The sequence below is a fragment of the Quercus suber genome, unplaced genomic scaffold (genome assembly GCF_002906115.3).
Source record: "Quercus suber isolate HL8 unplaced genomic scaffold, Cork oak 2.0 scaffold_877, whole genome shotgun sequence".
NCBI lineage: Eukaryota > Viridiplantae > Streptophyta > Magnoliopsida > Fagales > Fagaceae > Quercus > Quercus suber.
In genome coordinates this window covers 1,180-26,028 of record NW_027070306.1, presented here as the reverse complement: position 1 = coordinate 26,028, position 24,849 = coordinate 1,180, and the positions used below count along the sequence as shown (strand labels likewise).

The following is a 24,849-nucleotide window of genomic DNA, read 5'->3' as shown; positions in this document are numbered from 1 at the left end:
TTGATGCGTTAACGGCTGGGCACTAAAAAAGTCACAAAAATAAAAATAAATAAAAATTGGGGCATTCCGAGAATCGAACTCGGGACCTCTCGCACCCAAAGCGAGAATCATACCACTAGACCAAATGCCCGCTTGTTTGTAAGTTATGTAATAAAAATATATAACTCAATCATTAGGATAAAAAAATAGATTTTTAAAATACATAAGCTTGACAATACTGAAGCTGTTCATTATTTAACTTGGTTTCGTTCAGCAACACTGTCGTGTAATTTATTTACTGCAATGTTTTTCTTTGTTTCTTTTTTATAGGCTCTAGATTCCTTGTGGTGGGGGTGTATAATGTTGCCAGATCAACAAACACCTAGCCTTCCCCTTTTCTTTTCAAACATTTATGGGGGGCCGTGTTCGTGTGGTGCCAGATTATCACAAGCCCATGGACCACCCTGCCAGCCAGCTCCGTTTTTCAAATGTGGTGATCCACCTGGTGGTGGTTGAGCTCATCATTTTGGTTTTGGGGGTTCTCTGTTAAAATATTATGAATCTACTGTGAGTCATTCCTCTTGCAACAAACGGGTTTGAAGAACATTACTAATTGCATAATTGAATTTTATTGAATCTGATTCTCAAAAGAAATATGAATTTAATGGTGTCCAATCTACAAAAGACATCAACAGAATTTCTTTTGATGTAGGTGGAAATGAACTGATGGAACTAATACTCTCTTTCATTTTTACTAGAAGTTATGTCGGACCTTGAAAGAAAAAAAAACCAATGATTCATCTTTTCAATATTTAATATTTGAATAATAGATTTAGTCATGATTCAACAGGTAAAGTCCACTTTTTGTTTTTCCATTTTCTAATCTTTATAAAGGTTTTGATTAGAATAAGGAAAAGGGCTAATTAAAAATTCGAGAGACAACTTTTCATTATTCATTTTAATAATAGTTTTCAATGAAACAAATAAATAGAAAACCACTGCACATTCTTGGTGTCACGGTCACTCCACAATATTCGAGAGACAACTTTTCATTATTCATTTTAATAATAGTTTTCAATGAAACAAATAAATAGAAAACCACCGCACATTCTTGGTGTCATGGTCACTCCACAAGTATAAGTGTTTGTAAGTGTGGAGAGTAAGGGTCGGAGTTCAAGACTCTAGTGAGGAGTTTTACACACATATATACTTAGATTAGACTATAGTAGAATTTATATTTTGTATAAAAAAATAATAATAAATGAATAAATAGAAATTTAATAATTGTCGTATTTTGTTCCACCCTAAATTTTTTGGGAATTCTAGTTTTAAATTTATGGATTCATTGGATTTATTTTAGTCTTGTATTAAGAATTGTGCAATTCCATTCAGATTGTTTATTTAAGGACAAAAATAAGATTTGAATTGACTGAATTATTGTGAAAATATGAAAATTGTCCAAATTGGAACTTGCCATGAAAAATGTGCTTTATTTCATAAACTGATATTTATTTTTCCTTAGAGTACGTTAGAGATATTTTCTAATGTGTTACTATAATCTCCCTTTTACTCTGATGAGCCCAAATTGGCAAAAAAATTAACTTTGGAACATTCTTAGAACGACAGTTTAATTTAGGAAATTAGTTGGATTTTTTAAGAAAATGCTTGTCATTATATTTAATTGGGTCAGAAAGTTCCCCATCTATCTTAACTGGTCCCATGATATTTATCTCTTGAAAATCCGTCTAATTATCCTAACATTTTTATTGAGGGTGTCCAATTTTAATTTAAGGTCCACTTATTATTGGGTAAGTGTCACATTGTTACTTGCCCATTAAAAAGAATGAATTTAAATTAATGAAAAGGGCTGGAAATACATTACTATGTGGTAGCATCATATGGATACCACTTGTCCAAATCCTAGCAACATTTCAGAAAATTCTCTATGCAATAGGCATCATAAGGTTCCTAATGCCTTCCCCATGTATAACCAAACTTCTGAATTCATGAATATAAGTGATCAATCATACCTAGAAAAACCCAATGATTAGTGGACTCCCGAACCATTATTAAAATTGATCACTTTTATAATCCTCACCCACTGTGCACATTTTAGGAACACATGGAGTTCTAGTAGTGTAGTGTCGTTTTTGTTTCTGTATGTATGCACATCACGATTGAAGGTGGTTGAAGTTGTACTCATCGTTATCCGAAAATTTTGGGGATGTATCGACAGTAATTATTCCTTCATCTAATTGGATGGATAATTCTTGAATAATTTAATCGTGAATTATTGATTTTTTTTTTCATTTATAATTCATGAATTCTATTTTTAAAAATCCAAATAATATAATTTGATTTCTTTGTAAGAGTTCTTCTATTATTTTATTAGAAATATACTTCTTTTGATGACCCCCATTTTCCTTTGGTTCCTCTCCAACAACTTGATCATACATTGACAACATACTGCACACCGTTATAAATGACCAACACATTCATCATGCTTGAATATCTTGTGGTAGAAGTCATTTTGCATTTGTTTTTATTTTATATTAAAAATTATAGTAATTGTCCGTTTCTAAAAAAAAAAAGTAATTGTCCAAATATTTTAAATCTTAAACCTCAAATATGAAATTAATAAGAGATTTTGCATGTAGACAATGTGAGATTGGACCACGACATTTTCCAGTATTCTCGGTCTAATCAATGATAATTTTTAGACTTGTGCACACCCACATCGCTGCTGGTTGCGACCCAATTCATCAAGCAAGATTGAATTCCCATCCACAGAGGGGGAAAAAAAAAAAAAAAAAAAATGATCAACGTTATCCTGCCAAGGGGTTACCTCCCCATTAATGCGGCCAGGGGGGGTTAGTTGAATGCATTAAATGTGAGAGTGACAGCTTACTTTGGGGTTAGTCTCTCCCCAAAATCACCTTCGTCAGGCCGAGGATAAGGTGGTCCTCGGTATGGATTGGGAAAAAAGGCTTTCCCTCACCCTGGCCCTGAATAGCCTGTGCTCCTCGGCCTGGGCCTCGGGCCTGCTACATGATGGGCCGAGGCTATCAGGCCCATGGGCCCCACAAGTGTCTTGGTCTAATATTAAAGAACTATCATCAGTATCAGACACCATAGGTTGAAACTTTCTCAAAAAAAAAAAAGTCAAAACATTAATTAATTTTTTTGTGTAAACAAGAATTTAAACTTGGGTCTCTTATTTAAAAGAATTTTTTTTTTAAAGAACTATCATTAATAGCGAATATCATAGTTTGAAACTCTCTCAAAAAACAAAAATATCAAAACATTAATTAATTTTTTTGTGTAAACAGGAATTTAAACTTGGTCTCTTATTTAAAAGAAAATTTTTTTATTGGTTGAGCTAATTGCCACCCATAACATATAATTACAAATAAAATTAAGGATCTAGGAATATCGGGTGGAAAAGTGATTGTAACCATGCATTTGATTAATATGTGTTATTTGATGTTGAGACTTATTTTTGTCCAATTATTGCTCACCATTGTATGACATTGAAAGACCTTTTTTTGAAGGTGGGCAATAGGCATGCTTTAGACTCTTCTTGCTTATGAATGAAGAGAAAATGAGAAAGAAATTGTTTTAGAAAGAGAGTAGGCCAGCTAGGAGTTGAGTGATGAAATGCTGGCAGTTGAGAAAGCCCATGGGGCCTCAAATTATAAATAAATAAATAAAAATTTAAAAAAAATGATAAAAATTAAAAAAAGGGAGATAGAAAGCTTCAGTTAATGAGAAGAAGAATCTTTGAAGTCCATTTTTTTAATGATATTTTAGAGAACGTGTTAGTGTGTTACTCATTATTTCTCTATCATTTTTTTTTTGGAGAAAATTTCTCTACCATTTTGATTTTCCATTGGACATGATTTTTTCTTATATAGTAGATTATTATCTGGATTAATATGAAATAACTCATACGATTTTGTGTGGGAGTTCCACATTAGATTTATGCTGTCATGAGGAGTAATTATTTGGTAATGTTTTTTCCTCAAATATAATAACGAATCTTGCTATTTAAATTCATGGTAAGATCTATTTATATGAAAGTTTTTTTTTTTTGTTTTTTTTTAGAATCTATATGAAAAGCTGAGAATATTGATCCAAACTATTGAATAGTTTTCCTTGTTATGACTAGATCATACTCCCCTTATGACACCAACTACTCCTCTCTGGTTCTCTTTGTATTAAAGAAAAAAAAAAAAATTTTTTATTGGTTGAGCTAATTGCCACCCATAACATATAATTACAAATAAAATTAAGGATCTAGGAATATCGGGTGGAAAAGTGATTGTAACCATGCATTTGATTAATATGTGTTATTTGATGTTGAGACTTATTTTTGTCCAATTATTGCTCACCATTGTATGACATTGAAAGACCTTTTTTTGAAGGTGGGCAATAGGCATGCTTTAGACTCTTCTTGCTTATGAATGAAGAGAAAATGAGAAAGAAATTGTTTTAGAAAGAGAGTAGGCCAGCTAGGAGTTGAGTGATGAAATGCTGGCAGTTGAGAAAGCCCATGGGGCCTCAAATTATAAATAAATAAATAAAAATTTAAAAAAAATGATAAAAATTAAAAAAAGGGAGATAGAAAGCTTCAGTTAATGAGAAGAAGAATCTTTGAAGTCCATTTTTTTAATGATATTTTAGAGAACGTGTTAGTGTGTTACTCATTATTTCTCTATCATTTTTTTTTTTTGGAGAAAATTTCTCTACCATTTTGATTTTCCATTGGACATGATTTTTTCTTATATAGTAGATTATTATCTGGATTAATATGAAATAACTCATACGATTTTGTGTGGGAGTTCCACATTAGATTTATGCTGTCATGAGGAGTAATTATTTGGTAATGTTTTTTCCTCAAATATAATAACGAATCTTGCTATTTAAATTCATGGTAAGATCTATTTATATGAAAGTTTTTTTTTTTTTTTTTTTGTTTTTTTTAGAATCTATATGAAAAGCTGAGAATATTGATCCAAACTATTGAATAGTTTTCCTTGTTATGACTAGATCATACTCCCCTTATGACACCAACTACTCCTCTCTGGTTCTCTTTGTATTAAAGAAAAAAAAAAAAACAAACCCCAAATTATTGCAGTGAACCTCGTAATGGTACTCTTGGTATTCAAAGAACGCATTAATGTATTGTTTTCTAAAATTTAACTACAGAACTAACTCCATGGCCAATAACTCCAAATGTATAATTTGGACGCCATAAATAATGAAATAATACTGTGTACATGTGAGGAAGATAGATACAAAATGTTCCATATTTTCAATTTGTCATGTGAATTTTGTATTTATCGGTCTTTCAAATAAATCATATATAGCTTTTAAATCCACGTAACAATAAGTTCCAGTTGGTTCAATTAGTGAAATTTTTTATGTCAAATCAATTCGTGGGCAACCATAAAGAAAAACAAGAACCGTTTTGATCTAGCTAGTCATGAAGAATAATTATCATAAAATGAGTGTTACAATTACATGTTTAAATGTAGAGGTATTTATTAAAAAATAAAACACTACGCAACAGGATTTAAGAATAGTCAACAAATCCAACCAGATTATACAATTAAAAACTTAATATGTTGATATTTTATATTAATTGAATTGCAACGTTAAGAGGACAAGATAGTAAAAACAATAAGTGAGAGAAAATGGTGGTTAGGTGCTTCAAATTTGGACAAAATCATTGCCAAATGCCACTAACTTCAATCATCTAAGAGTCTGCTTTTGTTGTCCTCAAGCACCTGCACCCCCTTATCCCAACCTCACCGCTTGTTTTCTCCCAACTTCAAAATCCAAAACTCTCTCTAACTCTAAAAGAGAGCAAAGAAAAAAGAGTGAAATTCTACTTCACTTGGTGAGGACAGTGAATTGTTGAGAAACATGGCATCATTTGCAGGAACAACCCAGAAGTGCATGGCTTGTGACAAGACTGTTTATCTTGTTGATAAGTTAACAGCTGATAATCGTATCTACCACAAAGCCTGTTTTCGATGCCATCACTGCAAAGGAACTCTCAAGGTAAACTAAACAAATGGTTTCTATATTCTAGACTGCTTCTTTCAACTTCCATGTCATTGATCTATTGACAAGGCAAGAGCTTGTATAGGATGCTAGCATGAAAACCATTTATAAGTTTAGTATTGTTTCTCACCTGTTTAAATGAGGTTCTTGTCTCAAGGTTTGTCTTGTTAGATGGTTTTTATATTAGATTCATACATGTTCTGATCTTTGGTACAATAAGGCCTTTGTTTGACAACAACAATTTGGTAGCTGTTGCAGCTTGCAAGAAAGTCATTCAGATGCTATAAAGTGAAAGTCGTTCATTTTAGATCAGCAACAAGTTCTTACTTGTGAGGGATTTAGTAACCCAATTACTAATGCTTGCTCAATTTCACTTTTTTAAGACAAAAGGAGGCCTTCCAGCTGTTCTCTATCTGATTTGCCTCATTTAAGGATCCAAGATCTGTGATGAAAACTAATTAATCTTTTATTCCAGTTGTTCAACATTCTATGGCTCGTACCGACTAGATTAGATTTATCTGTGGCTCATATAATGAACTTTCTTTTGCTGGAACTCTAAATTAGACCAAATGCCCAATTCATATAAAAAGATATATTATTGCCCACTTACTTGATTAGAGCTTTGATATACAAGCCATTGACATATAGAACCATTTGCAGCTTGGTAACTACAATTCCTTTGAGGGAGTACTATATTGCAGGCCACACTTTGATCAGCTCTTCAAAAGAACTGGCAGTCTTGACAAAAGCTTTGAAGGTAACAAATATAAGTTCAGCTAGAGTCTTATTTCCAGTATGTCAGACCTTTTTCAGTTGCTCAAGCTGACTTCTTTCCATCTTAATTGATGATTTCAGGGACCCCAAAAATTGTAAAACCTGAAAAACCTATTGATAGTGAGGTAATGTCTCCAAATCTAGGTTCTCATTTATGCATCATAAAGAGCTCATTGTACCTACTGCTAACATTGATTATGAGCTGCCTTGACAGAAACCTTCCGCGAATAAAGTTTCAAGTATGTTTGGTGGAACCAGAGACAAATGCTTTGGCTGTAAAAAAACTGTCTATCCAACTGAGAAGGTAAACATTACACACAATTCATTATTCATGAACATTACACATAATATTGGAAAATGTCACTAATAGTAATAATATCCTCTATGTTTAAGGTAACGGTAAATGGAACTCCTTATCACAAGAGCTGTTTCAAATGCACTCATGGAGGATGTGTGATCAGCCCATCCAACTACATTGCACACGAGGGCCGACTCTACTGCAAACATCACCACATCCAACTCATCAAGGAGAAAGGCAACTTAAGCCAGCTTGAGGGTGAACAAGAGAAGGATGCAATGGATGAGAATGTCAATGGCAGAGAAGTTGCTGCTGAGACATAAACTGCTTAATAAATTGTTCTGTTTTTTTCCCTTCCCATCATGGTTTCTCCCTACCCTCTCTGCTCTCACTATCCCTATTGGTGTAACAATTTTAGGCCTTATGATTAAAGTGCTGATGGAATTCTTAGTATTTCCTGTTGAGGTGTGTTCGCCTTCATTTTTGCTGTTTTTTGGGGTTTGTTGCGAGATTGTGGATGTTCAAATGGATGCCTAGAACTATTTGATTCTCAGTATGTGATTCAGTAACAAGTATTAGTGTTCTGTTTGTGAATTTTTGTTGTGTTCCTTTGATTTTCAATAAATCTTGACGATCCCCACTTTTTTCCTATTTTTCCTTCTTGTGCTATTATTTGATTTCAGTCTATATGAAGAATGTGACGCCATACTGTCCCCAGGCTTGATTGAACATCTGCAAGTCTCTAGTCTCAACTACCTTCAATTTCAAAATGGTGGGGCACAATCCAGCTGTTTGCAAATATGAGAATCAATATTGCAATTCGCAAGGACACATTAAATAGATTCCACCATCCAACACACTTTCTTTTCTGAGGTGACATTTACCAGCAAAAAAAAAAAAAACAGTTCTGCTACAACACTGAATTTTCACCTAAAAATTCACAGATTTACTCACATGATCACGACACAAAAAAAGTGAGGGGGTATGAATTTTTTGGTGAAATGGGACTCTAGACTGATTGAAACAAAAAGAATCCAATAATTTCAATGGCATCTCCTCTTCTTGTGAGGGATGGAATAGTTTTACTTAAACAGGAGGGGAAAAAAAACACAAAAAGCATCCCATGACACTATAATGGAAAATGGAAATTAAATAGTTAATATAATGGTAGGAAAAAAAAAAAGATGGAATGAAAAAAGGATTTTAGAACTAGGTGAAATGAATTGAGAGAGCAGGAGTAACTGACCTGTGAACCTCTAATGTGAGAAAATTGGCTCAGTACCACACAAGGATGGATGGAAATGCAAGAGGTCACCATTAATTGTAGGGTGAGAAATGAAATAGGAGCTGCTGAAGGCTGTGGAAAATGATGTGAGATGCTGATTGGCTACTAAATGAAGGATTAATTATACAATCGAAAATAGGATTATTTATGTAGCTTTTGGAGAATTCCATGTTCAGTTTTTGAAAGTCAGTTTGTTTTGATTATTAATGGCATAGTTGTTTACATTATAATTGCTGCTTGTAGCTTTTGTGTAGTTAGTTTTGTTATTGGTTGCCGCTCAAACGCTGCTTGGTGATCTGAGGTAATTGATACTATTGTATCTGTGTCTTGATTGAATTATATACTTAATCATTAAAAACACACCCAAAAAAAAAAAACAATTTTGGGAACCTCTATCCAGAAAATTAGAACCTTGAGAGCCAAAAACCGTACAATTAATCACTGTGATGTGCAGAAAAGTATGCCTACAAGTGAAATTCTAGATCTAAATTTAGACATCGGCTGACAGTGTATAAAATTAGGAAGTAACCTTGGTAGCTGGTATAGAAATTAGCTAGGAATAACACCACATCGTACGTATATAGCCATATTCAGTTCTAATCATTTCAATATTATGATTAACTTTTTTATGGAAAGAGAAGAAAAAAAAACAAAGGTAAAAGGAAGCTAATTATACCATTAAATTGAATGTAGACCTTAAAAGTTAAAAACCATCACCTGCCAATTACCATCAACGCCAAACGTGGTTATTAAAATAGTGTAAACGCCACTGAAAAAAACTAGAAAAGTGGCATTCGGAAAAATCAAAGAAAGATATTTTCCAAGAGAATTGATATTATTATTTAGTTTAATTCTACAAATAAATATAGTACACTGTCCCTTCAGGGACATCCAATAAAATCAGAACCAGACATGATACAAAGTGCACAAAGGACATAAGCTACGCAAGTTATGTACAAGAATGATTCCAAACAGGAAATTAATCACTACAGAGCTCCTTTGTATCAAGAACACAACCATTCTGGGAAACATGCTTCAGGTCTATGATAAAATTGTCCCGAAGAAACCCAAACCCGAAGGTACCACTAATGTACTGCCAAATCCTTCCCTCCACGTTCCGGGGATTCGTAGTACTTCCAGCCAAGTCTGGAATAACTAAATCATAACTTGAGTTTATGTTAAGAATGCGAGAGACCATCTCAGTTTCTTCTGAAAGGAGTTCCTCATGAATGTAATTTTCTGCTGCAAGTGGTCGAACATGCATGCGAGAATCATACAAATATTTTTCCTCCGGGGAAAGTGGAGACTCTATGAATGTAGCATTTGATGTCCAAAATACTAGACCATAACTAGAGAAACGTTCAGAAGAGTCTCCAACCCTCCGGCATATGATGCCCCCATTGTCTTCATATACCACAAGATAGAAATTCAAGCTCATGTCATCATAAATTCCCTGCAACAGAGATGCAGCAGGGAGGGGCTAGATGAGCCATAATGAAGATCTTACATGCATTAACGTCTTCCAACCATGATACTACATAAATATACCGAGCAAGAATGAAAATAGCAAAATCGGGAAAAGAAAATAGGTTTGCTGACATCACAGCTATCCATGCACGTGATAGCTTAAACTTACCATGTTTCTTAGACTTGCAATTCTAAGGACACAACTTTTTATTAACCTTTATCACAACTTGTTATGGTAGCAAGTTGTGATTAGAGCAACATCAGTTTTAAATGGGCCTGACATCACTTTTAATACACACCAATCACAGCATACCATGTTAACAGTTGTGAAAAAAAAAAAAGCTGTGAAAACTTCTATGGACTTATTGTTCTTAGACTGATAGGACCAAGTTTCATAGTCCACTCATTTTCCAAAGAAGCGTCAGACATTTGTACTTTTTGGGTGCATAACTTTTGTACGTGGCATGCAAAATAAACATATAAACCAATTCACAATGGCTGTTTTTTTTATCATAAGCCAAATGTAGAACTCAGATCAAGAGTCTATTGGCAATGACGAAGTGTTTGATTAGTCAATGATGAATAAGGGCTTCAAAAAATAGAGGTGCATGGTTTCTTCATCCAAAGAAAAACCTTGGTGACTGGATCATACATTCCCTCCTGCTTTCATGTTTCATATCGGTAGCTAGAGCTCGATTTTATTTGATCCTCGATCATATGAGGTTTGAAGTGTGGTTTCCAAGCACCCTCTAATATTCCTTCATATTCAAATACTCAATAATACAAAACTAAGACAAACCTTTGAGTCATTAGCATCAGAATTTTATATTTCTAGTAGTTCTATCAATTAAGAGTCCGTTTGAGAACAACTTATTTAGCGGAAGCTGGAAACTTTTTACTGAAATTACTATAGATTAAGCTAAAAGGTAGTTGAAATATTATAGTGAGACCAATAAATAGTACCAAAAAGTACAATGGGGCCATGTATAATAGCAAAAATAAGCTAAATAGTAAAAACATCTCTCCATGTGCACATAGCAACATAGACACATGTACAGGTAGGTACTAGACCATAACATACCTACCTGTATACCCCAAGATATTTTAAGAACATCTCTCCAACACTCACTCTGCACTATAGTTCAAAATTCATTAATAGACAACATTGCACATGCTCAACTGAAGGCAAGAAACTTCAGGGAACACACAAAAGGAATTGCAACATTTTCAGCTTCCAGTTTTCAAATTCATCTGAATTATATAATTATATATATATATATATATATTTTTTTTTTCTTTGGTTGGGGCTGCATATTATGAACTAATGATGAGCTCTAGTTCAAATGTACCTCCTCTTGTAAGAGCAGGGGGAGCTCATAGTTTAAGATATGTGTACTAATTACAAAATATCATCCTTTTAGTTATCAATGAACATCTACGAAATTGTTTTGTGCGATTCAGCCAATTGTCTTGATCATGAGATATTATTTATAGCTAGCAAACTTAACTTAGCAATCATGAACAAAATTGAATCCAATTGAAACAAAGAAATTGAATTATTATTTGATACAAATGAGCTAAAGAATACCTTCCAGAGGCCCTGCAAAGGGCGAGTCAACGTGGGCGAGCAATTAACGATCTTGACGAAATGCTCAGCCTCCCATTTCCTCTTCCCTTGTCTCTCCTTCTCTTTTCTTCTCTGCCTCCTCTTATCCCCACTACCTGGACTCGTCCGGTTTGCAAAATGCTGATACATCTCCGACATTAACCGCTCCGGTAAGCTCCCAGGTGAGTGACTCGGCGAGAAGGACCCACTATCTCCTCCAATCGAATCCTCTATTTCATCGTCACATCTCATATTCGACGAGCTCGAACTCCTCCGAAAGTTCGAGCTCGAATTCGAATTCGAACTCGAAAACGCGAAAAAGTTCATGTTTTCCTCAACAACGAAATGGGTCTTCCCCATAAAGCTCAAATTCACCGGAATCAAATCGTTGTCCGAGAAATCCATTTCCCCGACACAATCCAACACCTCGGCCCGACCGTCCGGGTCGAGGAAATTCACGGTCTGACCCTCCTGCGACAGCGTCATCCACAAAAACGGTGACTTCAAAACACTGTAGGTACCGTTTTTCGAAGGGGAAATTCTCGAACCGGTTAGAAACGACGGGCCCCACTCGAAGAAAACCAACGGCGGCGATGAGATTCCGATATTTCCACGACCGCTTCGGCGCCAAAAACCGATGAGATTTTCCCACTCGTTAAGCGTTTTGTAGAGAAGCCTGAAGGCGATCTTGCCGTTGCCCCATTTTCGAATCTGGGTCTTGGAGCCCCACCTTCTATGGCACATGGTGAACCAGAGCTTGGCGTCGTTTCGGCACAGCGAAACGAAGCGTTTCGATGTGCAAGCGAAGGTGGAGACTTCGGAGGGCGTGAGGAACGAGAGGATGCAGAGCTGAACGTCCTCTGGGAAATCGGTGAAGGAAATGGAACCACCCATTTCGTCGGATTTGGGATTCGCCATTTTTGTTTGGGACTCGGAAAATGTTTTCTTGGGAAAGTTTAAGATTTTAGTAGAGAATATAGAGATGGGAATTGATTTTCTTGGGTGTAAAATTAAGAAGGCAGTTTTTAAGGATTTTGGTATAATAGAATGATTCTGGGCGGGGGGGAATTATTCGTTGAATCTTTCTTTTACAACCGTAGGAAGTACAGTGGGGGAATTCGGACTTCGGAGTCGTGCAAACTGTAGTGCAACAAACGTGCAGGGTAGAGTGTGGTGTGGGGGATAGTTTTGTCATTTTGAGTGCCCTGGAGTGTGTATAATGTTTTCATATTCGTAATTTCGTATACGAATACGGCTATTACTATTTTTATATTTTATTTTTGCCTTTGACAGGTGTTTTTGAGGTAGTTTCAATTTATGAAATTCGCTCGTGATAATAGATTTTTATAATAAAATTAAGATATTAATTAGTTTTTGATGTAGGTGGAGAAAGAAAATAAGAAAAAAAAATGACACGACAAAGTCTCATTTATTTACTTCTTTTTTGTTTTCACTTATTAATTAAAAAAAAACTAAGGTATAGTAATAACATGGTTAATTCAATATAATTTGATAAATTTAGGCTATAGATAATGTGTTTCTCAAAAAAAAAAAAAAAAGGCTATAGATAATGTCAAATTTTTATTATGCAACCTGAATTACATGAATTTTTAAATGCAACTCACTACGTATTGTGTTTCATAAGTTGCATAAAAATATTTTTGTTTGCTATATTTAATTACTAATGAAATAATATTTTTTTTAGGCAGAAAAATAATATTTACTTTTAGTTTGTTATATTATAATTTTTTGAGTTGTAGTTACTATTTTGGTCCTTAATCTCTATCTCATGTTTTAAAATAGTCTATAAAGTCTAACATTTTAGAATAGCTATTATTCTTTTTAACATTTTATTTTTGTGTCAAAATAGTTATTACTATTAAATAATAGATGAAAAAATCCAATGTGACAAGCAATACGCCATGTGAATGTCATGTTACCTTTATTTAATATAAAATCAAAATATGAAGAAGTTCTCTCTTTCTTAGCATAAATGGCCTCCTTTGACTAAGAAACCACCAATTAAAGGAACTCTCTCTCTCTCTCTCTTGGTAGTAAGGATGCGTTAAGAAACAAAAGTTTAATTCAGATATAGGTCTAAGGTTAAGGCCATCAGAAAAAAATTAAGACAATCTATAATGTTGGCCTGGGGTGAGGAAAGAATAACATGACAAAGGCTTCCGATTGACTCAATACCATTCGTGCTAAAGCATCATCATCAATTGATTCTCAGGGGAAAAAAATCGATAATTTTTATTGGCTTCTCTATATGCATGCTTGATTTCCTTGGGGTGGATCCCTTGGAGGAGAAACTTGTAATCACCAATAATGGTTTTGAAGAGAGGATGTGCTTATTTGTTCATAGTAAAGAATTTAATAGTGCTTGCTGCTCTAATGGTTGAATTTTAAATAATAATAATAATTCAATTAAACACTCGCTTAAAGAAATTGTTGTTTGTCTATATTTAAAAAAAAAAAAAAAGCAATTGCTGTTTGTAGTCAAAGATTAACAACAATTAGAGCACCTACTCTAGCCATTCTTGGATTGTGTTTAGTGTTAATATATTTATAAATTAACCATAAACAGATGACATTATAAAAGATGTCAAACTATTCGGTTATCACTTGAACGTCCTATTTGTATTTATTTTAATAAAGGTTAACTTGGGAGTGGTCCAATAAATCCATTTAGGCTCTTGTTGGCTTTTATTTTTATTTATTTGTATTGAATTCAACAATATTATTACTAGAAGTATCCATGGGTTAGCTCGAGTCGAGTTTGTGCTTAAATTGTACTCGAACTAATTCAATTGAGCGGATGAAAATTCAACCCATTGTTGACTGATAANGCTTGGGTCCGAGGACCATGCAATACCTTGGTTCTGTCTACCACTTCTATTTTTCTGTAAGTATCTAGTTTCCCCATAGGTTTGAGTCCGAGGACCATGCAATACCTTGGTTCTGTCTAGTACCCAGGTATAATGGTGTGAATAGTTTTACCATAGGCTTGGGTCCGAGGACCATGCAATACCTTGGTTCTGTCTACCACTTCTATTTTTCTGTAAGTATCTAGTTTCCCCATAGGTTTGAGTCCGAGGACCATGCAATACCTTGGTTCTGTCTAGTACCCAGGTATAATGGTGTGAATAGTTTTACCATAGGCTTGGGTCCGAGGACCATGCAATACCTTGGTTCTGTCTACCACTTCTATTTTTCTGTAAGTATCTAGTTTCCCCATAGGTTTGAGTCCGAGGACCATGCAATACCTTGGTTCTGTCTAGTACCCAGGTATAATGGTGTGAATAGTTTTACCATAGGCTTGGGTCCGAGGACCATGCAATACCTTGGTTCTGTCTACCACTTCTATTTTTCTGTAAGTATCTAGTTTCCCCATAGGTTTGAGTCCGAGGACCATGCAATACCTTGGTTCTGTCTAGTACCCAGGTATAATGGTGTGAATAGTTTTACCATAGGCTTGGGTCCGAGGACCATGCAATACCTTGGTTCTGTCTACCACTTCTATTTTTCTGTAAGTATCTAGTTTCCCCATAGGTTTGAGTCCGAGGACCATGCAATACCTTGGTTCTGTCTAGTACCCAGGTATAATGGTGTGAATAGTTTTACCATAGGCTTGGGTCCGAGGACCATGCAATACCTTGGTTCTGTCTACCACTTCTATTTTTCTGTAAGTATCTAGTTTCCCCATAGGTTTGAGTCCGAGGACCATGCAATACCTTGGTTCTGTCTAGTACCCAGGTATAATGGTGTGAATAGTTTTACCATAGGCTTGGGTCCGAGGACCATGCAATACCTTGGTTCTGTCTACCACTTCTATTTTTCTGTAAGTATCTAGTTTCCCCATAGGTTTGAGTCCGAGGACCATGCAATACCTTGGTTCTGTCTAGTACCCAGGTATAATGGTGTGAATAGTTTTACCATAGGCTTGGGTCCGAGGACCATGCAATACCTTGGTTCTGTCTACCACTTCTATTTTTCTGTAAGTATCTAGTTTCCCCATAGGTTTGAGTCCGAGGACCATGCAATACCTTGGTTCTGTCTAGTACCCAGGTATAATGGTGTGAATAGTTTTACCATAGGCTTGGGTCCGAGGACCATGCAATACCTTGGTTCTGTCTACCACTTCTATTTTTCTGTAAGTATCTAGTTTCCCCATAGGTTTGAGTCCGAGGACCATGCAATACCTTGGTTCTGTCTAGTACCCAGGTATAATGGTGTGAATAGTTTTACCATAGGCTTGGGTCCGAGGACCATGCAATACCTTGGTTCTGTCTACCACTTCTATTTTTCTGTAAGTATCTAGTTTCCCCATAGGTTTGAGTCCGAGGACCATGCAATACCTTGGTTCTGTCTAGTACCCAGGTATAATGGTGTGAATAGTTTTACCATAGGCTTGGGTCCGAGGACCATGCAATACCTTGGTTCTGTCTACCACTTCTATTTTTCTGTAAGTATCTAGTTTCCCCATAGGTTTGAGTCCGAGGACCATGCAATACCTTGGTTCTGTCTAGTACCCAGGTATAATGGTGTGAATAGTTTTACCATAGGCTTAGGTTCGAGGACTATACAATACCTTGGTTCTGTCTACCACTTCTATTTTTTTGTAAGTAGGGGTTTGTCCTCGGATCGCTTTACTAGAGATGATTCCTCCTTGGGTCGGATTATGATCTTTACACGTGACGTTGATCTCGCCTCCAGCTCGAGCTCCCATCTTTTTCATTTATGAAGCGCCCTTTGTCCGTTCGTGTTCCGCGCTTGACTCTTCGGTGCGCGAAACGCGCCTTCATTAATGTCCTCGTGAATTAACATGAGTCCAACGGTCTACGACCCCCTTGGAATTTGGTAGCTTCATTATTAGCCCTGCTGATAACTCTCTTTTCGAATTCTGCATGAATTAATTCTTACCAACCCTCATCCCCCATATAAGTGGGGGGATGGTTTCTCTATAATCCATGAACCTTCCAACACAAACAGAAAGAATATATCCTTTCAGCTCCCCAAGCCCCTTTAACAACCCCGCCGGAATTGTGACTAGAGTTGGCAAATATGAGGCGGCTTTGGGCGAGTGTGAGACATCCGTGCCAAGAGCCGTTATGGCCGCAGCCCCCACTGGGCTTCCGGTGCGGCAGAATCTAGGCGTAACCCCGATGGCGGCATACAAGGTGGCTCGGAGGGATGTTGTTGAAGTACCTGACGTCTCTCCTCGGAGCGCACCCCCGACGAAGAAGGCGTACGAATTCATATCATGGGCGGTGCTCGAGTGTTGCCGTCTCCAACGGTCAACACTAGTGAGGATTGGAGAGAATCAAGGGAACATCATGGGGGAAGGTGTCCCGGAGCCCCTGCATCTGCTCCTCTCCTTGTTGAAGCTCCGCCGCTCCGAGAAAGGAGTTGTTGGTGGCCTTGAAACAAGCTGGCCCTCCCCCTTCCCTGCTTTTAATGTCAAGCTCTCCCATTCTCTTGATGCCAATAAAAGCACGGCTTGACACTTCCCTCTGGCTAGTTTTTTAGGGCGGGTCCACCTGGGCCTCTGATTGTAGAACTAGTTGGTAGGATTAGCTTGTAAATTTGTTTGTGAAACACGCCTGCCTGAGCCTCTGATTGTAATTTGTACTGTTTCTATTTATGAAATAATATCAAGATCTCTCTTTTCGCTGTCAAATCTTTTTTTTTTTTTTTTTTACTTTGCCAACCTACTGTAAAACGACTACTTAGAACAATCGCCTGGTGCGCCGGCCAGCACAATAATCCTCCCCACAGACGGCGCCAATTGTAGGGACTCAATTTGGATTTGACCCTGACTATGAATGGGTTTTCAGCCCAACAAGCCCAAACAATAAATTTGTAGAGAGTGAGTTGAAGGTTTAGGCGTTGGCCGTCGTTCACCAAGCACGAACTCTCTTTTATTAAAAAATACTTAGAGTTTATTTACAACTAGGGGGATGCTCCTCGGACCGTGGCCGAGGAGCCCCTTTTTTTCTCCTCCTTTTTTCCCCCCCTATCTTACTTTACTTGCTTTTCTTATATAGTCTTCATTTTCCTCTCTCCTTCTTCCATCTGTTGATCATCCATTCGCCTTTCTTTTGGCCGTCCGTCCCATCAGAGGCCTTATCAGTACTCAAGTGGTTCACTCTGATCAACGTTGCCCTGCTAAGGGGTTATATCCCCATTAATGCGGCCAGAGGGGTTAGGTGAATGCATTAAGTGTGAATGTGACAGCTTGCTCTGGGCTTGTCCCTTCCCAAAATTATTCTTAGTATGCCGAGGACGAAGAGGTCCTCGGCATGGGTCAAAAAGAGGCTTTCCCCAACTTAGCCTTGGATGGTCAGTCTTCCTCGGCGTCGGCCTTGGGCCTACTACACGATGGGCTGAGGCTATCAGGCCCACGGGCCCCACAGTTATATTATAATTTTTTGAGTTGTAGTTACTATTTTGGTCCTTAATCTCTATCTCATGTTTTAAAATAGTCTATAAAGTCTAACATTTTAGAGTAGCTATTATTCTTTTTAACGTTTTATTTTTGTGTCAAAATAGTTATTACTATTAAATAATAGATGAAAAAGTCCAATGTGACAAGCAATACGCCATGTGAATGTCATGTTACCTTTATTTAATATAAAATCAAAATATGAAGGAGTTCTCTCTTTCTTAGCATAAATGGCCTCCTTTGATTAAGAAACCACCAATTAAGGGAACTCTCTCTCTCTCTCTCTCTCTTGGTAGTAAGGATGCGTTAAGAAACAAAAGTTTAATTCAGATATAGGTCTAAGGTTAAGGCCATCAGAAAAAAATTAAGACAATCTATAATGTTGGCCTGGGGTGAGGAAAGAATAACATGACAAAGGCTTCCGATTGACTCAATACCATTCGTGCTAAAGCATCATCATCAATTGATTCTCAGGGGAAAAAAATCGATAATTTTTATTGGCTTCTCTATATGCATGCTTGATTTCCTTGGGGTGGATCCCTTGGAGGAGAAAATTGTAATCACCAATAATGGTTTTGAAGAGAGGATGTGCTTATTGTTGTTTGTCTATATTAAAAAAAAAAAGAAAAAAAAGAAAAAAAAAAGCAATTGCTGTTTGTAGTCAAAGATTAACAACAATTAGAGCACCTACTCTAGCCATTCTTGGATTGTGTTTAGTGTTAATATATTTATAAATTAACCATAAACAGATGACATTATAAAAGATGTCAAACTATTCGGTTATCACTTGAACGTCCTATTTGTATTTATTTTAATAAAGGTTAACTTGGGAGTGGTCCAATAAATCCATTTAGGCTCTTGTTGGCTTTTATTTTTATTTATTTGTATTGAATTCAACAATATTATTACTAGAAGTGTCCATGGGTTAGCTCGAGTCGAGTTTGTGCTTAAATTGTACTCGAACTAATTCAATTGAGCGGATGAAAATTCAACCCATTGTTGACTGATAAAGAATGGCAAATAGGGCTATTCACGAGTGACAGACAAATCAGTTGGTACTGGCAATTAGGGATGACAATGGGGTAGGGCGAGGTCAAAGGATGGGGTCTTCACGCCCCGCCCCACATGGTTTTGTCTTACCCCATCCTTGCTTCTTAGGACCTCACGAAGCTCTGCTCCACTCCATAAAACTCTACTTCTTGTTAATTTGCCCACAACTATTACAATTTTTTTAATAAAACCTATTTCATTAATAAAAATATACTTAAAATTACAAATAAATTTATCCCATTAAATCAAATTAATATTTAGCAAAAAAACTGAATATTATTATCCAAGTGTTTAACAAAAGCATATCACCAAAAAAAAAAAAAAATCTCATAATACAAAATCAATAATTTAATAGTATATAAATTTGTTTCTAATAAAGACAAAAGAAAACATTAAAATTGGTACCTTATTTTCAACTTTGATAGAAAGAAAAAAGAGGTAGAGAGTCATGTTGAGTAGAAAAAAATAAGCTGATGACATGTTTGTTTAAATAGTAGAGTTTTAGGGTATGAAAAATTTACAATTTAACCCTTATCAACAAGGGGCGGGGTGGAGGTCTAAAAAATCTAAACCCATCCCCGCCCCATCTCGTGGTACAAGGCTTAAATCCCATCCCATACCTGCCCCACCACCTTTGCGGCGCTGGGAAAGCCCACATGGAGCGAAGCGAGGAGGGGTGGGTCAAGTGAGATGGGGCAAAATTGCCATCCCTACTAGCAGTGGACGACTAATTGTAGGGAGATATGATACAATGCTCATAACAACGAGGATTTTGTAGAGCTCAAGTGAGATCTTGCTAGATCGATCTTGTTAAATCTAGTAGATCTTCCCAGATTTGGCTTTCTTCATTGGCTAAATCAGGTGGGTCGGATTTCAAATGAGTAAACCCGCCACTCAACTTGCCATCACCAAATTTTGAAAATAGAGACTCACCATCAACAAAAGTAATCACAGGATTTGATCAAGTCCAGTTTAGGTCTAGTCGAATCCCTCGAGTGGGGCGAGTTTGGAGAATTTATGGACAACCTTAATTATTATCCTAAAATGACTAAAAACAGCAATTTTGTTTCCTTTTTTTTTTTTTTTTTAAAGTTTTATATATAACTTTTAATGTCATATTCAGTGTAATACCAACAATTACATTAGGCCATTTCCTATTCTTAAATCCACCACAAATAAGTCAAATTTGGATAACTTACCTACCACAGGTCCACATTTCACATCCCAATAGTGTCATACTTTTTTTTTTTTTTTTAACTGTATTATTTTAATTAACAATAATCACACAATTGACCCTATTTATATAATAAGAGAGGAAAAAATAAAGAAACAAATTATTTATAATCCAAAACCCCAAAAGAACATTCCCTTCAGGTGCAGGCATTTATAATGATCAGCCGTTCGTTCAATTCCATACATCTAATTCGTTAATTCCTCAAGGCAGGCACAATGACTGGAATACTTATACCAATCAGACGATTTACACATTGCTTGAAATTGATCTGGACCGTCATAAATCCATGATCTCCCGCTCAGCAGACACCGAATTCCCTCCAACCATCCGATCTTTGGAATCACGCCTCTTCAACTTCGCATAAGAACCGTCGAAAATCCAAGCCAACAACCCTTGTAATTGATCCGGATTCACGTACAATTTACCTCGTAACACGGCCAAGAACGTGTTCAAGAACTCAGTATAAGCTGGAACCACAAGCTTTATCGTCGATTCCTTAATCTGTTCCCTCAAATCCATGTCAGGAATTCTATAAGACCCTCTGTGCCTCTGTGAAATCTCATCGAAGCCCTTCAAAAATGCCTCCATTTTTGCTCTTGCTAAGCTTCCCAAACCCTCTTTGCTCTGCCTCTTCAAGTCTTCTTTATCCAACAGCTTCACAAGTTGTCCCCACGATTGCTTCTGATACATGTACGCTGATTCCTCAGCAACAACCTTGTACTTGTTTTTCATGTACTGGTCTCCCAAAAGCTTTCCTAGCCCAGTGTTTCTCGTCCTCATGTAAATGTACCAGTACGTGTTCATTGCAAATACGTGGGGTAAGATTTTGTCTCTGTAGCTCAGCCTTTTGGTCTCGATGTTTCTATGAAGTGCATCCATGACGTTGGTAATGGCATCTTGGAGTAAATTATCGTCTGTTACAGGTTTTGATAGAATTCCCACTTTCCACATTTGCTCCGTCCAAAGAACCATGGCCATACGTGCTTTGTATGCGTCTGTGGTCAAGTATTTGAGGTAGTTAATAGCATATCGAACAAGTTTCGGTACCGAGCCATCTTGTGGTGGACGGTAAGCATCTGAATTGCCTTCGATTTGGAGGCCAAATTCCCAAAACACTTTACTCGAACCGTGAACGAGGAGCTTTGTAAGTTCTCTAAGCCGAGTACGTATATCAGCTCCAGCTTCACCTTCGAAAGTGTCTGAGAATTGGGGCTTAAGTTTCTCCAAGGAATCGAACATGTCCAATATTTTGAACAGTTTGTGCGGCTCTTTGCTGCCCCTAGCTACGGCTTCCCCGAATCGAAAAAAGACTGCCATGATTTTCTCTGCGATCTTCACGAAGCATTGTGGCCACACCACTCCATCCATGATGTTTCCTAGAACTTGGTTGCAGAGTTTCTTTTCTGATACAAGTACTGTTTTTACTGCAAGTTCTAAGTGTTGGATCCAAAGGTTTATTGCTGTCTCTAAGGTCTCCCATTCCATGGCATCAATTTCTTCGGGTTTGTAGGTTCTTAGGTAATCTGGTTTTAGTCGCATCAGTGCTTTGGCTGCCCTTCTATATCTCACCTGTCACATAGACCAATAAGCATTAGCATTGAATTTTACATTCACTGCCCAATGGCAATGCTCTAGACAATATCTTGTCCAACTGTTGCTAGCTTGCTACATTGTAGGCAGTATCAAATGATGCCGTCTCCTCTTTGAATTTATATTCAAAAGGATAGAATTTTTGTAGTGCTTTTCAGAGGCTGTATTTTATATTCAAAAGGATGAATATAATATAATAATGTGTTTATTAGCCAGTATAGCACAACCATATGATTTATTGTGGTATTGACTTTTTTTTTTTTTTTTTTTGATAATCTATTGGGGTATTGACTTATTGGCTAATGCAGCTTCCTTATGTATAATTACTGCTTTTAAGGTCACAGTTAAATTTAATTGAAAACTAAGGTACAATATCTATTAAGGAATTGTGTACTTGTGTCCTATTCTAGATATAATCGGAGTAGTATTATTATTATTTTTTGAATCAAAGCATATTTCTTAATACATGTAAACTGAATGTTCATGATGATCAAAGTTTGAATATGAACATATACTACGGATGGATATTGAGAAAATTGTTCCATGAAGAGAATGGTTCATGATCACTACAGTTTCAAATCTGAATGATAATATGAAACAAAAATAGATTGAAGTTAGGTTTTAAAGACAACTAATAAAGAATAATTAAAATACTTATGGCGGAACCATTTCACACACCTTGACATAGATGTCAATACATATATCCAGGCAATCATTCGCAGCTAGAGTCTCTGAAATTCGTCGTAGAACTTCAACCTCCAGCACTGTACCCAAATCAGATGCCACAATCTTGGCTTCTTTATCATCAACTTGCACCTGATCCCCTATATTTTGATGCCTTAAAAGCTGTAATGTACCCTCATACTCGTCCTGCAAATTTAATAAAGCCTCATCAAGCAGCCCATCAAATTTCATCGCATCAACCTCATTTTCATAGAGAGCTTTGAGAGTGAACAGAGTTTCTTTGAGCCTATGTGTCCTATCCTGATCCGTGGCCTTGGTCCTGCTCAAAAACTCCACCACTTCCTGAAGCTTTTGAATCACTGGCTCTCCCTCTTGACTGATCGAATTAATCGCAGAATTCAGCTGATTAACACAGTCCACATAGTTGAGAAGTTTCTTGAGCCTTTTTTTGGGTGTTGTCTCTGCTGATAAGGTTGATGAGAGTTCGAGGAGCTTGAGCTGGAGAGAATCGGAGACTTTGAAGCTCTCGAGGAGAGCAAGAGCAGGAGTAACAGCTCGGTTGATTCGTGTATCGAGGGCTTTGGTAGCCATGGCTAAAGACTGTAAAGGAGATAATCTTCTTGATGCTGTTGAAAGAGTTCCATCTAAAAGATCAAACTTTTTGTCCATCTTTCCAAGGCTTTCTTCCATTTTGGATGATGTTTGCAACAGAGTTTTCAGATCTGAGCACGCAAAGTTTAGCTGGGTAAGCTTTGTATCCTCTTCATTGAGCGCCATTAATTCTGATCTTCACGCACACCGAGACGGTGTCTACTTTGTACGTAGTATTGGGGTTGGGATATATTGTTGAGCTTGTATTATATATATGATTATTGACAGACACAATGTTTTTGGAGGAAGAACAGGACATGAAGAACCATCTCGATACAAACTAAGAACAAATGGCATTTGCTTCACAGAAACGAACAAATAGCAATTGAAAAAACTAGGAATATGGAGCATGTACAGCCGGTGTGCTTTAATCCCAAATAACCAGTCCAAAACTAAGCAATCACTCACCAAAAAATTACCCTGGCATCCATAAACCGAAGTAGTCAACCATGGGCCTCAGCAAGCCTGGCCCGTTGTGCATGGAAATTATCAGTATTTCATTTAAAATATACTATTATTTAGACTTTAAAATTTATTTGAATTACTTGTAATCCATTTGAAACTAATTCTTATCAAACTTTATTGTTAATTTGAATAAATAATTTCATCAGTTTCTAAATAATTATTCATTCATTTTCAAAATATTTCATAATAATTCAATTTCATAGCTTATTTGAAAAGAATAAATGTTAAATAAATTAATTGTTTTACGTTGTCAAATTGTGTTCAACTTAAGTATGAACTTGATTGGATTTAGGTATATTTTCCCAAGGGCTTATACCTCCGAAGCCTTGGCAAGTAGCCTCACACCCCTATTATGTTAAAATCTCATTTCCCAAAAATTAACCTATAGCAAAATGGTTGCATCCTCTTATATTGTTCGTATTTTAGTTAAAAGAACAGAAGAATAGCTTTACTTGTTGCCACAAGCCCCTTGTATGGATTACAACCTCATTTAAATGATGGGGTCAATATTGCAAACTTATCATTAATTAAGAAATTTATTGTAAATTTAATTATTTAAATTATAGTATGTATATATAATTGGAATAGGACTCTTTGGGCCTACTTTTCAATTTTCAGTATTTCCAAAACAACCAAGATTAATTGGAAGAGGACTCTTTGTGTCTACTTTTCATTATTTAATTTCCAAAACAACCATGATTGTTTAGTTCAAATTGATTTTCCTAAAAATGCAAAGTAAGGATAAATTGATTAAATAAGTTTAGATTAAAATAAAAAGATAATAGGTAAAATAATTTTTGATGAAAGCAAGGAAATTAGTAGGCTGAATGTCTCGGGTGTTGATTTCAAAGTTAACTGGAATGTCCTAAAAGATAAACACAAAATCAGAGGAGATCGGGAAAGACCGGCCAAGGATCCTCCGATGAAGAAGTCAGTATTCTTAGAATTCCAATTTGTATGAAAATGTCTCTGTTTTACCTCTTCATAAGGGGATGCTTATATAGTGCACATGAAACGGTTATTTGTTTAATAACCGTTCCTATTTTCTAGGAATTCAGAGGTAACTTTCATAACTGTTATGGAAGTTATTTTATTTATACCGGTGCTCCATAACGGTTAGTTGGAAGGCTTGGCTTGTTAAAAGATCAATATGCTCATGGTCCAACAGAATTGTTCGTCCTTTATGAAGGACAAACGAGGCTACGTCCGTCCTTAATAAAGGGCGAACGAGGTTATTAGAGACGAGCATGCT

At 36.3% G+C, this 24,849-nt stretch overlaps 3 protein-coding genes and 1 non-coding gene across 5 annotated transcripts; 1 reads left to right on the top strand and 3 right to left on the bottom strand.

The window, feature by feature from the left end:
• Positions 1–58: 58 nt before the first annotated feature.
• TRNAP-UGG (transfer RNA proline (anticodon UGG)) lies at positions 59–130 on the bottom strand. Its single transcript has one exon. It is a non-coding gene; the product is annotated as a tRNA-Pro (tRNA).
• A 5,626-nt stretch (positions 131–5,756) lies between these two features.
• Positions 5,757–7,714, top strand: LOC112020579 (LIM domain-containing protein WLIM1). Its single transcript, XM_024053132.2, has 5 exons — positions 5,757–6,045; positions 6,709–6,805; positions 6,904–6,947; positions 7,037–7,126; positions 7,216–7,714. Exons 1-5 carry the CDS (start codon positions 5,908–5,910, stop codon positions 7,441–7,443), a joined length of 597 nt encoding a protein of 198 aa, XP_023908900.1. The 5' UTR covers positions 5,757–5,907; the 3' UTR covers positions 7,444–7,714.
• A 1,507-nt stretch (positions 7,715–9,221) lies between these two features.
• LOC112020572 (F-box protein At3g12350) lies at positions 9,222–12,644 on the bottom strand. Of its 2 annotated transcripts, none has more exons than XM_024053125.2 (2): positions 11,461–12,639; positions 9,222–9,858 (listed from the first exon to the last, which is right to left on the bottom strand). In XM_024053125.2, exons 1-2 carry the CDS (start codon positions 12,394–12,396, stop codon positions 9,385–9,387), a joined length of 1,410 nt encoding a protein of 469 aa, XP_023908893.1. In that variant the 5' UTR covers positions 12,397–12,639; the 3' UTR covers positions 9,222–9,384. The 2 variants fall into 2 exon arrangements, with proteins under 2 accessions (XP_023908893.1, XP_065624088.1); XM_065768016.1 differs by lacking the exon at positions 9,222–9,858 and adding an exon at positions 9,871–9,939 and having other exon boundaries at positions 11,461–12,644.
• A 7,651-nt stretch (positions 12,645–20,295) lies between these two features.
• Positions 20,296–23,510, bottom strand: LOC112020585 (exocyst complex component EXO70I). The gene is made up of 2 exons (XM_024053139.2): positions 22,476–23,510; positions 20,296–21,776 (listed from the first exon to the last, which is right to left on the bottom strand). Exons 1-2 carry the CDS (start codon positions 23,256–23,258, stop codon positions 20,484–20,486), a joined length of 2,076 nt encoding a protein of 691 aa, XP_023908907.2. The 5' UTR covers positions 23,259–23,510; the 3' UTR covers positions 20,296–20,483.
• Positions 23,511–24,849: the final 1,339 nt, after the last annotated feature.

What these genes read in the sequence shown, in the direction of transcription:
- LOC112020579 (XM_024053132.2), top strand. Translation starts at nt 5,908, where the DNA reads ATGGCATCATTTGCAGGAACAACCCAGAAGTGCATGGCTTGTGACAAG. An exon ending in ACTGCAAAGGAACTCTCAAG is followed by an intron (nt 6,046 to 6,708) that starts GTAAACTAAACA and finishes AACCATTTGCAG; the next exon opens with CTTGGTAACTACAATTCCTT. An exon ending in TCTTGACAAAAGCTTTGAAG is followed by an intron (nt 6,806 to 6,903) that starts GTAACAAATATA and finishes TGATGATTTCAG; the next exon opens with GGACCCCAAAAATTGTAAAA.
- LOC112020572 (XM_024053125.2), bottom strand. Translation starts at nt 12,396, where the DNA reads ATGGCGAATCCCAAATCCGACGAAATGGGTGGTTCCATTTCCTTCACC. An exon ending in CTTTGCAGGGCCTCTGGAAG is followed by an intron (nt 9,859 to 11,460) that starts GTATTCTTTAGC and finishes TCTCTGTTGCAG; the next exon opens with GGAATTTATGATGACATGAG.
- LOC112020585 (XM_024053139.2), bottom strand. Translation starts at nt 23,258, where the DNA reads ATGGCGCTCAATGAAGAGGATACAAAGCTTACCCAGCTAAACTTTGCG. An exon ending in GTATTGACATCTATGTCAAG is followed by an intron (nt 21,777 to 22,475) that starts GTGTGTGAAATG and finishes TCTATGTGACAG; the next exon opens with GTGAGATATAGAAGGGCAGC.